This window comes from Artemia sp. Qi Xiang Cuo, chromosome 12, assembly GCF_049724085.1.
Source record: "Artemia sp. Qi Xiang Cuo chromosome 12, ASM4972408v1, whole genome shotgun sequence".
Taxonomy (NCBI): domain Eukaryota; kingdom Metazoa; phylum Arthropoda; class Branchiopoda; order Anostraca; family Artemiidae; genus Artemia; species Artemia sp. Qi Xiang Cuo.
In genome coordinates this window covers 4,877,169-4,891,329 of record NC_142805.1, presented here as the reverse complement: position 1 = coordinate 4,891,329, position 14,161 = coordinate 4,877,169, and the positions used below count along the sequence as shown (strand labels likewise).

Sequence of the window (14,161 nt, the reverse complement as noted above, 5' to 3'; positions counted from 1 at the left end):
ATTAGGCTATTATATTCATAAAAAAGGTATCAAGTGGTATATTCACTTAAGTTGTAACTTAATAATATGATTTGGTAAATATTTACCCTGTCATGTAGGCAAGTTTCAGGACCCTCTAGAGGGAGGAGTGGAGGTAGATAATTCAAAATATCTTCCTGGGACATACTTTAGCCTGTAGACCCATCCCTGAAAGTTTCATTATCCTAAACTAACCACTTTCTAAGAAAGCCAAAAGTAGCTAAAGCAGAATTTTACCCCCCTGGTCTAGAATTTCACCCCATTAGTTTTACATGAAAATTGTCCTTTTTTTGGTTTGAAATTCTTTTTTGGAAGAATGCTTAGCATAGTTGAAGTTGTTAGTCCGGGTTAAGAGTAGCTACCACTGATGAGAAATAATGCTTTATTCTCCCTAATTTTGCCGGTTTACTTGCCTGTACCTTAATTATTACTTTCCTGAATATTCCGAATCCAGTTCCAGTTCCAAATCAACACATCTGGAGTACATTCAAAATATTCCACCTAAAATTATTTACGACCTTATTTACCCTTAATTATAGTAGCTTAGTTAAAATCAAAGATTTGCCACTTGAATTAAATATAGTTTCCTTGCATGATATGAATACTCGTAGCTCTATATGGTACTGCTGGTTCAATGAAAATAGTTTTTTATTTGTTATTAGGGATTGCATTTTTTGTTGCCCTAATTATTTTCTCATTTTCATTATCGTGATCTTTACTATCCGGAAAATGGCACCTAAACCAAAGCCAACTGGTAATCCAATTATTAATTTTATATGCATTTCTTATTTCAAACCTCCAAGAATGTTGTTTTTAAAAATTAGGCTAGTGGACATAAGCTGAGGATTGGGGCTACCGAGAGGGAAACGTGTTATGAAAACAATTCATAGCCTAATATGCTGAAAAAGTAGTTGAATAATTTTGAAAGCAATTCTCCTGCAATTTTCTCCTAACCTCCCTCCTAATGCACAAATGTAAAGCCCAAATGTCCCGTACACTTTGCCATGTGTCACTCTTGTCTTTGTGTAGGCCTACCTATAGATTAAATCACTTGTCAAAATCAAGAGATAAAAAAACACATGGATATAGACAAGATATTCTATTTATATACACCATGTGGGGGGGGGGAGAGGGGTATAAGTACAGCAGGTAAATTTCTAGGTGGCCCTATAATAGGGTTGTTCTTTCACTCATCTTTGTGTGAAGATCTTATGGTAAAATTCTACTTTAGTTACTTTTGGCTATCTTGGAAATGGGTTAGGTTAGGAAAATAAAGCTTTCAGGGATTGGTCTACAGGCTAAAGTATGGGTAAATTTCTACCAAATCATATTATTGACTTACACATAAAGTGAATATATTACTTGATGCATTTTTTATGCTGATTACGAATATAGTAATCATTTCTATTGGAAATGAATTTCAGCCCCCCCCCCCTATATATGCCAATTCAGGGTATATATTTCTACAACCTATATAGGGGGGGGCAAAATTCATTTCTGATAGAAATTATTATTATATTTGTAATCAGCATAAAAAAAGGGCATTGAATGGTGTATTCACTTTATTCCTAACTCATTAATATGATTTGGTAGAAACTTACCAAAGTATGTCCCAGGAAGGTATTTTAAAGTACCTACATCCACTCCTTCTCCCTCTAGTGGGTTCAGAAACTTGCCTACAGGACAGGTCTATACCTATTGAATCCTAAATGGACTCCTTTTGGCACTTTTCCTCTTCTTTGTTAGAAATCATTTGGTGTCTTTCTGGCTTCCACATTTGGTGTCTTTCTGGCTTCCAAGTTGGTTGATTCTTCATGGCATTAAATTTATGTTCTTCCAGGGGGAGGGGGAACTAAATTGGCTTGTTCATAAGGGACAAACAAGGGAAGCATAGGGTCCTGCTACCATTTCCCCACAATTTAAGAGTAAACTCAGCAGGTACCTCTATGGCTTTTGTGACAAGACCCTCCCCTTCTTCTGCTTGTCAACCCCTCTTCTTTAAAGTTACAATACTTTGGAAGATATTACTCAGTCAAAGAACATCTAAATTCATTAACAAATCAATTGCTTCTCTGTAAAACTTCTTTTCAATGGAGGCTGGCAAGGGAGCTGCCACAATCAGGTTAATATTTGGTGGAAGTTAAAAATTTTGAGATAGGGTAAGTAGTTTATAAATTCCAGGAGTATTTGCAGTGCATTCTCAGTATTACTGCTAAGCTTTTTATTTTAAAGTACACCCAATTTATTTCAGGCTCTTTGAAAATTGGAGCCAAAGAATAATTTTGAGCAAGCTGTGGGTTGATTGACTTTGCAGTCTCTGCAGCAAGAATATCCACTTTTTTGTTATAGTGGATGCCTACATGGCTAGGAATATGCTGGAAAGTCACTGCTATGTCCATCTTATATAGAGAATCAAGCTGTTCTCTTATCTCCTGCAAAGCAGTGTCCTTTGTGTTCCAGGTTAAGGTTTTCATTAGTTTAAGAGCAGTCTGAGAATCCAAGAAGATTGCTACTTTGCTGAATTGGAGAGTTATATTTTTGACTGCCTCTAGTGATTCAACTATTGCTGCCAGTTCAGCCATCAAAACTGAGGAGTTCAGTGGAAGAGGGTTTTGAATGGACAGAGAGGTGTGTGGAATTATTGCTGCTGTGGCAGATTTATTCCCTACTAGGGATCCATCAGTATAAATGTGCAGATGATCTTTAAACTCTAGCCTTTTTTCTTATTCAGCCATAATTAATTGATGTGGGATATTCTCCTTTTTGTCTTGTATAAGCTTTAGGCTGACATTTGGTTGGCAAAACTTCCATGGAGGAGGAAACTTAAAAGAATCAACCTGAATTTTATCTAATGACCAGTTTGGACAGAGTGCTGAAAAAGCTTGCCATGATGTGATCCTGATTTGATTCTGCTGCCTAGTGCTCCCATGACAAAGAATGAAAATGGGGTGCTGCTCCCCATAGGCTTGGATCCTGGTATAATATTTAACAGTGGCTTTGGCTATTCTCTCGCTTATAGGGACAACTCCTGCTAGTTTCCTGGTATGATCACTAGAAGTGTGTGGGTACAAGCCAAGGACCAGTTAGAGTGCCATGTTCCAGATAGATTCCAATTTTAACAAATTCCAGTTTTTTTATTGGTATGGCCATAAGCAACTATCCCATACTCCATTTTGAGCCTCATATATTGTTTGTAAAAAGTTCCCAATACAGTTGGTGAGTTTCCCCATTTTGTAGAGGCAAGTCTTTTTAGAATTACAATTCTTTTCAGGCAGATCTCTTTCATCACCTCTACTTATTTATTCCAAGTTCATCAATGGTCTATTTTCAATCCCAGTAATCTGCATTCTTTAACTAAATCAAGTCTCTCTCCTCGCACTTCGGAGCAAATTAAGGTCCATACTGGATCTGTTGTGCTCCGGGTCAAATGATGGCAAAATTTGTCACTGTGTTAGGGCCCAGTGACATGCCATAGGAAAGGTCTGCTGGAGAGATTCAATTTAAGCCCACTCGGTAGCGGTGGCCACAAGATAGGTATGGCCTGTAAAGACCATTCTCAGTGGTATAGAGCTGACACCACCGCACAACAGCAACTTCGGATCGAGTATGCAAGATGGTTGGGTATGACAAGCGGCATCAGCCTCCTAGCAAGACACTCATTATGATAAAGTTGGCATCAGTCAGTAGTTGAGTGGGACGGACAGTCCCACTCATATTTCCATGGCTTGTTATTCCATTCCTTGTCAAGTCTGGATTTGAAGGACGTAGCAGTAGGTGCAGTCGCTGTTTCAGCTTGAAGGCTATTCCAATCGTTGACAACACGCTTGGAGAAGAAGTGTTGCCGCGTTCGTGTTTTGACAAAACGTTTTGACAGCTTATGTGAGTGTCCTCTTGTATAGTGCTGACTTGAATGTTTGGTAAAGACATGGTTATTTGTTTGTGCGTTATACTTGTAGGTGAGCATCATATCACCATGGCGGCGTCTGAAGACGAGTGTTGGCAGCTGCATGTGTTCCAGTCTCTTGTTGTATGGGAGATCTCGTAGGCCAGCTATGCACTTTGTGGCACGTCTCTGAATTGTGAGTTACCTGGGAGACATAATGATTGTATACTATAACATGTCTTGAATAGCGCCAACATACCATGTCTGCATTCTGAAGACTGTAGGTTTGACATGACACCATACCCTGGAATCTTAACATGGGAATCTTCAAGCCTGTTTCTACTGGACTTGGGACAAACCTCAGTTAATAGGACCAGATCATAATTTTTGGAATAAATGACGGATTTAGCTCATTCAATTTGTTAGGAAGTTGGTCAACGTTAGTAATTAGAGCATAAAAATCTGTACTTACTCGTCTTTGGTGTTGCTTACTCTGGTCGTTGGTCCTTTTGCCTGGCTGACCTGAGTCCTCATCTGTTTTGCCTAAAGTGGTTGCTGGTGCCTTTGAGTTAGCAGTGTAGTAGCTTCCAGAGCTTGTTTCACTCTCCAATGAGCTGTCACTAGTCATGGATGAGAGTCTTTCCGTAGAAAAAGCACTAACATGTTCGGTAACACCCATATTTACATTATTTACACAGTTCACAACTTGGAATTCTACATCTGCATCGGGTTCAGAGGAGAGACTTCTCCTCCACTTTTTGGGTTTTTTGAAACAATACAGAGGTCATGGATTGTGAGGTTTTGTTCACCACTAGCTATTCTGTCCTTAAGCTCTGCAACAAGTGTTTTATATCTTTCTTGATCTTGTTTTGATCAATCATGGCAGAACTGTACTGCTCCTTTCCTTGAGAGAGACTCTCAAGATCTGTTTTTTAATTTGAAAGGATGACACAGTAAACAAAAGGGGCGGTGCCATATTCCGGGTTGGATTGCTAGCCTGTATATTCTGCTTTAGGCAACGGACATTAGTTAAGGGACAGCAATTGATTCTGTACTCGGTTGATAAAAACTGCTTGAGAGTGTTAGTGTCATCAATGGAAGCGTTGATACCATATGCAACAATGTTGTTTTTCCGTGACTCTTGGTCTTTTTCAGCATGGATGATCTTTTGTACTTTGGATTCTAACAACTGCTGAAAGTTAGCACTAAGGGCTTGGACTTCTGCTTGCACAATTTGCTTCATTTCATCCACGCTACATTTTGAGGATAGAGCTTCTTCCACACTACTCACTTTGTCTTTTATAGAACCTAGCTCAGCTCCAAGTGCACTCTCAGTTTGCGCTATGGTATTGGAGAGACTACTCTGAAGGTTTCCTATTGCTTGTGTGATCACTGAAGTAATATCTTGGATAGTAGCTGCGGGTCGGGGAGGGATAATGGATCTAGGGGTGGTCACATTTGATTTGCACCAAGCACAGTCCCAATTGAAACCATTTTTCTCCTGCATTTTCACAAGAAGTTCATACTCTGCAATGAATATTTTCAGGCAGTCACAACACATCCATTTCCCACACCCATTGCAAAGTAATGCTTTAGAGTCCTCTTCTAGGTCTGAAGTACATAACAGGCATCTGTCCACATTTTTCTGGGGGCTCTCTCTTGGACGTTTTGATTTTGGTGGCATTTTGGAATTTTAACAAATTTCAGTTTTTATATTGGTATGGCCATAAGCAACTATCCCATACTCCATTTTTAGCCTTATATATTGTTTGTAAAAAGTTCCCAATACAGTTGGAGAGTTTCCCCATTTTGTAGAAGCAAGTCTTTTTAGAATTACAATCCTTTTTGGGCAGACCTCTTTCATCACCTCTACTTGTTTATTCAAGTCCATCAATGGTCTATTTTCAATCCCAGTAATCTGCATTCTTTAACTAAATCAAGTCTCTCTCCTCCAATAATTATTTGAGCCATTGGAGTGGAAATATTTTTGTTATTGAACATCATTGCTTTTGTTTTTGGGCTGATACACTCATTCCAAATGCTTTGGAGAATTGAACTAATTCATTCAGAGCAGTGCTTAACTTTCCAATTGCTTCATTATTGCTGTATCCTACTTCCCAAATGGTGAGGTCATCTGCAAAGGTTGCTAGCCCTAAACTCTCACTTGAAAATTCAAGCTTGGATAGAAAAAGGAGGAAAAGAAGTGGGCTAAGTGGTGATCCTTGTAGTAAACCTGATGAAGGCTACAAATAGATGATGTAGCTGCATTGATCTTCACCTTGAATGTTCTATTATTATGGAAATCAGCAATGAAATAGATGAATTTGTCTGGGAAGTTCATTGTTTTTAATATCTGACATAGCTTCTTCTCTGATATTTTGTCAAAAGCAGATAAATGCAGCTATGAGGACCTTCTTTTGACTTTTAGCATTTTTCATAGCCTCCTCCAGCATGAGTATACAATCAATTGTGTTGAAGCCTTTCCTAAAACCATACTGCTGTTGCAGAAAGAGGCCATTATATAGACAAAGATTATATTATATAGAATTATATAGATTTATATAGAATTATATATTATATAGATTATATTATATAGAATGGCAAAACCATTCAAGCCTTTTCTTCATCTTTTCCATAATTTTTCCAAGGACGGGTAAGAGTGATATAGGCCTGTAAGAAGATAGCCTTTCTGGTGGTTTGTTTGGTTTATTCACAGGAGTAATTATTGACTTCTTCCAAATTTTGGGAAAAGTACTTTGCTTCCAGGATTCGTTGTATACATCGATTAGAGCTTTTCTAAATCTTGGCTCTGAATTGGTCAGCACCAAGTAACTTATTTCTTCCTCTCCAGATGCTGAGTCCACATTCACTTCCTCCAGAGCTTTGAAGCTCTTGTTCTGTAAATAGTTCCAGCAGTTGCTCCTTGGCCTTTGTTTTGTTATGGAGTTTGCAGACATGCAGGGTGAGATGAGGAAATTTACTGGGGGCTGGATGTTTGAAATATTGGGAAAAGGTCTCCACTTTTTGTTGGCTACTGGTAAGGAGAATGTTGTTATGCTGCAATGTCAGTATAACACCATCTTTGGGATTTCCCCCCACCAATCAATTAATGAAGCTAACATTTGACAGTTGGCTATTCATGTGTAGTTTATTTGAAAAAATTTCCATGTTGATCTCTTTGCATTTAGGACTACTTCTTTCACTTTAGTTTCTGCTCTACAGAGAGGTAAAAGATTTCTGTGCCAGGAAATTTTTGAAACCTGTTTCTAAGTTTGCATTTTTCATTGACAGGCTTTTTACAATACTTTGTAAAACGTGTTTTACAATATATTTGTAAAAAGTAACTTTGTAAAACTTTCCACCATACTTCGTTTGTCTTTTTTGGTTGTATAGGCTGGTTGGAAGATCTTGGAATGGATTCTAAAGCAGCATTTTATAGAACATGTGTTAGGATTTTGGCTTTTTGGTCAACCTCCAGAGCTTGAAAAACTGCTTCATAATTTGTATTACTTAAGATGTGTTTGAACCTTTGCAAATGAGCTTTCTTATAATTAAATCTAAAGGTAGGTGGCACAGTTTCACAGCTTGTATCATTTATTGTGGTCAGAATTGCAGAATGGTCTGTCTGTAGGTGTTGTACATTGTGGATTGTTTCATGTGGAAGTAGATATGCTGGTCCTATCTGTAGGTCATTGGTTGAGAAGCTTCCATTCCTTATATTGTAATAGGTGTTTAGACCAAACGGTGCAAGGAATAAAGCAACTGGGACCTCTAGAATAAGTTTTTCAATACACTTTCCTGCAGTGTTTGACTGATTTACCTCTTTCCGCAGGGGACTATGGGCATTAAAATCACCACACAAAATTGTTTTTTGCCTGGTTAGTTGTTCATGTAATACATCAAAAATTGGATCTCTTCCATTGGGATTATAAAATGAAAATATTTTAAGGTGGTCACCATTTTTTAGGTGAAGAATGACCCCAACCACATCTACATCATGATTATATTGTTTAATTGGCACTGCAGAGTGAAATAGATTATTTTTCAACAGGTACAGCAACATCACCTTGCAGTCAGAAGACCTATCATTTCTATATATTTTAAAACCAGGAATGATAATCTTTTTTAGCTCATGTAGATTTGCCTCTTGCAGGCATACAATGTCGGCATTATTTGTGCTTAGCCCATTTGTTAAATATATAAGGTTAGTCAAGTTTAAGGAAATCACATTCCATTGGAGGATTTTCAGTGTATTAAGGTCCATCATTTCCATCTAGATTTGCCATAGCAGTTGTTTCACCGTCATTTGCAAAGGAGAGGAAATCATCTTCCCTTTCTCTATCTGCTTTCTCTATTTTTCCCTTTGCTAATTTTCTTCAGGCTTACCAAATCTTTTCCATCTGCTTCTTTGTTTTCACTTTTTTGGGACAAAATGGGGATGGCTATTGCACTTTTCAGGAACTGAAATTCAGCAGTTGCTGAAGCCCAAATGGTTGGGCCAAGAAGCATTGTGATAGTTTTCCTTGTTGTATTTGCCTTCACTTGCTGCATTTCTCCACTGGATTGAATCAGATGGCTAACTGTTAAATAAGTTCTAATTTTTTCCAATTCACTTGAATCTGAGGCTGCCTGTGGTCTGTGCTGAGAAGATTGTGTGTCTTTTTTGTGTTTGTTTTGTTGATGGCAGAGGTGTAATGCCATATATTTGCTGTTTTTGGTGAGCACCTCTGCTGCTTTCCAAATCTGTATTGTGAGGTTGGCTCACACTCTCTTTTGGGGGGTTTGGTGTGGAGTGACCTGGTGTTGTTGTCAGTCTTTGAGCTAATTTTGAATTGGGAATTCTTGCTGCTACCACAGAGTACAGAAGTCTCATTTGGTCTGACAACCTTACTATAACAGCACTTTTCTGATACAAAGGACAAACTTGCTTTTGCAGGGAAGAGTGCCCATATGTTCTACAATTCTTGCAGTATGGTTCTTGTGCTGTGCAAGCATCTTGATTGTGACCTGTTCCTCCACATTGTGGACATGCAGGAATCATTTGCTTGCAGTTATTTTTGGTATGGCCATGCATCAGACAAATATTGCACTGGAATGGTTTTGGTTTATACTGTTTGTACCATACAGATACAATCCAACTTTTATCTCATTTTGGCTGGTTATCAGGACAGATTTACTGTCCACTAGATCACCATCCTTCTTTTGTCAAAGTCTAGTTACAGTTGCTGGTTCTACTAGTCATCCTGATGCATCTAGTAGCTTAAGCTGAATTTCTTCATTAGAAAGATCCAGGTCAAGTCCATATACCACATATTTGTGGATGGCCTTTTTTATTACGATTTTACATTCGACTGTGGTACCTGCAAAAGATAACGTGTTAGACTTTTGAATCAAAATGTTTGCCAGATTTCCTTATCAAAACTTGAGATAGGATCTGCTTTTGTTATGTTTTCTTCAATATTTGGCTGTGTGTTTGGTGAACACCTTGATCTTTTTCTTGGTGATGTAGGTTGAGATACTATCTGAAAATTTTTGTTCTTAGTAGCTTGGATTGTTTTTTTTTTTTTCAGCTGTTTGGTTTTTATGGATACTAGCATGCTTCACAGAAGTTGATGACTTGGGAAGGGATCTAAGGAGTATTCCTGTTCTTTTTCACTTTTGGACTGCCTGTGAAATGCTTCTTGGTTCTGCTCAAAAATAATTTCTTAAATTGTGGTGTGGCAATGCTTATACGGTAATCAGCAAATAATTCAATTCCTTAGGGAATTGAAAAGAATAGTATACATAGCAATCAGATTTATAATTTGAGGTAAATCACAATTTAATGAACACTATGGGGAAAATCACAGAATATAGGAAAAATGTGTCTCACAAATTAAGGAAATTTTGAATCTGAATTTTTTCACAGTGCACATGTTTTTTTTTTTTTTTTTTTTTTTTTTTTTTGAATTTTGAGCCATATCAATGTCTTTTTTTCAAAATTGAAAAACGTATTTGCATATCTTTAAAACCTTATAAATTAGGATTCAGTAAAGTTTTGAGGCTCAAAAGAATGTTGTTGTACTTCATTTATGAAGATCTACTTTGCAAGGTTTCACTTTTATAAAACACAGACTTTTTAAGGTCATCAAAGGTCAGGGCCCTCCAGAGGGGGAAGGAGTGGAGATAGGTACTTCAAAATACCTTGCCAGGACATACTTTAGCCTGTAGACCTATCCCTGAAAGTTTCATTTTCCTAACCTAGATAGCCAAAAGTAGAATTTTACTTCAAATTCTATTAAAACAAATATGAATTGTGTTTTCAAAAACTAAAGCCAACAAAAAGAAAAAAAAATAGAAATTCAAAAATTATATGTTTTTTTAAATAGAATTCAGATAAGTGATTCCACTGTACAGTAAATTTAGGTGAACCTATAATTTAGCTGGGATGCAAGCAAAAACATCATTTGATGTCTTTTTTATGCTCTTTCACAATACAATAATCACTTCTGGTGCAAATTGCATCTTGAGCCCTTAAAGGGGCCCAAAAGGTATTTTAATTTTGTAACCACACAAAGAAATTACAACCTAACCAACAAAATACTTGATTTTCAATTCAAACTGTTTCAAGTTTTTCAAATGCTGTTGACAAAAATAGCCCTGGATTTTGCAATTTGAAACTTTGCTGTCAACAATTCAGGGTATATATTTGCACATTAAAGGGGGGGGGGTGTAAAGTTCGTGGTACATTTGCAGTGGGCCATATAATTTAGCTAGGATGAAAGTGAAAACATCATTTGATGCTTTTTTCTTCTCTTTCATAATTTATATAAAATACCTTTGGGTCCTTTAAAGGCTCAAGATGCAATTTGCATGAGAAGCAATGACTGAATTATGAAACAGCATCAAATGATGTTTTCACTTTCATCCTAGCTAAATTAGGGCTGTTCTTTTGCACTAAGGTCTTACATCAAGATTGTACATCTTTCTGTTCTTTTGTTCACCTTTGTTCTTAGATCTTACAGTTCACTGATGTTAGCAAAAAGTGTAAAGGATGCCATCTTTCTGCCATATAGAACAATGATGAGAGAACTTTGATGATATACTCATCATTAGGGCTGTTTTTTCACTCATCAATGTGCTAAGATCTCACATCTTTTGTCAGAAAACACTTAAAAGTGAAATCTTTGAACTAAGATTGGATAAGTTTTATATTAACACACTAATCAGATAGATAAAAAAAAAACATACCAATAGTTTCAGAATTTCGTCCTGAATCCAAATATGACACTCATTCCTGTCACAAGTTATTTTCAAAATTACTTCTAAGCTTCTTTAAGTTTCTTCAATTTTTTTTTTTTACAGAAATGTCATGGCAGTGATATGATTTGAAGAATACAAAAATTTTGCTACAAGCTCTAATTTGAATTGAAATATACTAAATCTTGTTGAGAGGGGATTTGATATGAAAAATACTAAATTAAAATTTAGTATTTTTCAAACTGAATCACTGCCATGACTTTTCTTAAAAAAAAAAAAAAACAAGAAAATTGAAGAAACTTAAAGAAGCTTAGAAGTAATTTTGAAAATAATTTGCAACAGAAATGAGTGTCATATGTGGATTCAGGATGAAATTCTGATGCTAGTGAATGTTTTTTTTCTATCTGATTTGTGCATTAATATAAACCTTACCCTTAAGATCTTGCATCTTTTGTCATTTTTATGCAAATGTCTTTCATCATTCTGCTGTGATCAGCAGTCTGAGAACAATGATGAGTATATTGTCAAAGTTCTCTTATCATTGTTCCATAAAGCAGAAAAATGGCATCCTTCACACATTTTTCTAACATCAGTGAGCTGTAAGATCTTTAGAACAAAGATGAGTTTAAAAAGATAATCTTGGCAGAAAGATGCAAGATCTTAGATGTAAGATCTTAGTGCTAAAAAATGGGCCTATTGTTCTTACATCACTGATTAGAGCAGAATGATGAAAGACATTTGCAAAAGAATGCTATAAGATGTATGATCTTAGTGCTAAGATTTCACTTTTAAGTGTTCTTTGTCAAAATGTATAAGATCTGGTAAAATTCTACTTTAGCTAATTTTTGACTATTTTGGAAAGGAGTTAGGTTAGAAAAATAAAACTTTCAGGGATGGGTCTACAGGCTAAAGTATGTCCAGGAAGGTATTTTGAAGTACCTACCTCTGCTCCTCCCTCTAGAGGGTCCTGACCTTTGATGACCTTTAAAAATTTGTGCTATAGAAGTGAAACCTTGCAAAATAGATCTTCTGCTTAAATGAAGTACAACAAAATTGGGTAAATTTTTACCAAATCATATTATTGACTTACAAGTAAAGTGAATATACCACTTTATGCCCTTTTTTATGCTCTTTCCAAATATAATAATCATTTTTGTCAGAAATGAATTTTACCCCACCCCTATATACCAATTCAGGGTCTATATTTGCACATTAGGGGGTGGGGGTAAAGTTTAAACTTACCACCCATTTACATCAGAAATAAAATTTACACCTCCCCCCCCCCCCCAATGTGCAAATATATACTCTGAATTGGTATATATAGATGTGGGGGTAAAATTCATTTCCGACAAAAATGATTATTATATTTGGAAAGAGCATAAAAGACAGCACTGAGTGGTATATTCACTTCATTCACAAGTCAGTAAAATTATTTGGTAAAAATTTACCCAAAATTGTTTTCAGTCTCACAACTTTGCTCAGTCCCAATCTATAAGGTTTTAAATATATGCAAATACATTTCCTAGTTTTTGAAAGAAAAAAACATATATTGCTGAAATTCTACTCAAATAACAGGAATTGCATTTACAGAACTAAAGCCAGAGGAAAAGAAACTGATAGCTGAAAACTAAAGTATAATGTTGTTTTGTCAATATTTCAATAGGTCAGACATGTCATGAAGGCAAATTTCAGGATCCTCTATGGGGGCAAGGAGTGGAGGTAGGTACTTCAAAATACCTTCCCGGGACATACTTTTGCCTTTAGACCCATTCCTGATAGTTTCATTTTCCTAACCTAACCCCTTTCACATAATGGACACATAACAGAGCTGAAATGTCTTCATGGGAGTAGGGGTAAATAATCAAACTATTTTGGACTAGCATGACAGCTTTCACATAATGGATGATAGGATCTAGTCAAGAGCTAAAGTAGTACATGGAATCTACAGTTATATTTAAAATAACTAAGCGTTGAAATAAAAAGAAAAAAAGTCGAGCTATTTGTTTTGATTTCTGTTGCATTCTTGACAATGGGCTTATTGTTATCTTTGAAAGGAGTTGAGGTAGATATGAACTGGGCAACCTTGACTCTGGAATGGAGCCAGAGCCTCAAACATGTATTAGTAAGGTATTTTTCTACTTCTACAGCCATTAGTTTTTAATTTTGACAGCTTAGAAGATTGCACAGAAGACACTTGCCTTGACAAAACAAAAGTGTTTTTCCTTAATGTTTATCAAACTGCTCTTTTCTAATTTCATTGAAGTCAAACCAATTATTTTAATAGGATTTCAAGCCATTTTGGGATCTGCATTTCCATGAGACATGTTTTTCTAAATATAAGTAAAAAATTCAGCAAAGGTATAAGACTCAAAACACTTAGTAGAGGGGTTTGAAAATTTAAATCTACCAGATTTAGCAACTAAGCTGTTATATATTGAATTGAAAGCACAAGAAAGAAATCATCAATTTCTTTCTTTGTTTATCTTTCTAATGAACCAACAGTTTATTTTTACCAATTAAAATAAACTAATAAACCAAGTAAAATAAAAGGCATTTCATCCTTGTCAATGATTGTGTGCATTTAATTTAGCTGTGTCTTGAGTCTATTTTGTCTGTTTACAATATAAACAGCTGGTTGAAAAAACTTGTATATATTCTTATCTTCATCATTCCGGTAGTCAAAGTAATATTGATCATGTTGTTTGTTCTCCGGGCCTACCCGTTTCTACTGTAACTGTTCATGAAGATCATTGCGATTTAGATCACCTACCGATTTCGTTTGTTTTTCAAATACCGATTTGTACTAATCGTAATGCTTTACAAGCAGGACGAAGATGGGTTTTCCGTCGAAATTGGAATAAGATAAATTTATCGCTGTATATTTCTACGCTAGCTATGCTACTTGCTACAATTCAAGTTCCTTTCCACCTTCTACAGCTTAGTTGTAAGTCTTCAAATGATAAAAATACTCTAAATGATTATTATCTAAAATTAGTATCTTGCCTTAAAACAGCTGAATTG

General features: G+C 36.1%; 2 protein-coding genes across 3 annotated transcripts in view; one reads left to right on the top strand and one right to left on the bottom strand.

The window, feature by feature from the left end:
* The window catches only part of fal (SAM and HD domain containing deoxynucleoside triphosphate triphosphohydrolase falten), a 60,287-nt gene extending 59,797 nt beyond the window's left edge, over nucleotides 1-490 (bottom strand). Inside the window, exon 1 of one of the 2 annotated variants that reach the window (XM_089097747.1) lies at nucleotides 438-490. The gene's annotated coding sequence lies outside the window, so the exon portion shown is untranslated. The remainder of the gene's footprint in view (nucleotides 1-437) is intronic. The other variant, XM_089097749.1, reaches the window with a different exon arrangement.
* A 180-nt stretch (nucleotides 491-670) lies between these two features.
* RpL23A (ribosomal protein L23A) overlaps nucleotides 671-14,161 on the top strand; it is a 36,542-nt gene continuing 23,051 nt past the window's right edge. The window contains exon 1 of the mRNA XM_089097754.1: nucleotides 671-772. Coding sequence (XP_088953880.1) covers nucleotides 748-772 — 25 coding nt within the window. The 5' untranslated portion in view covers nucleotides 671-747. The remainder of the gene's footprint in view (nucleotides 773-14,161) is intronic.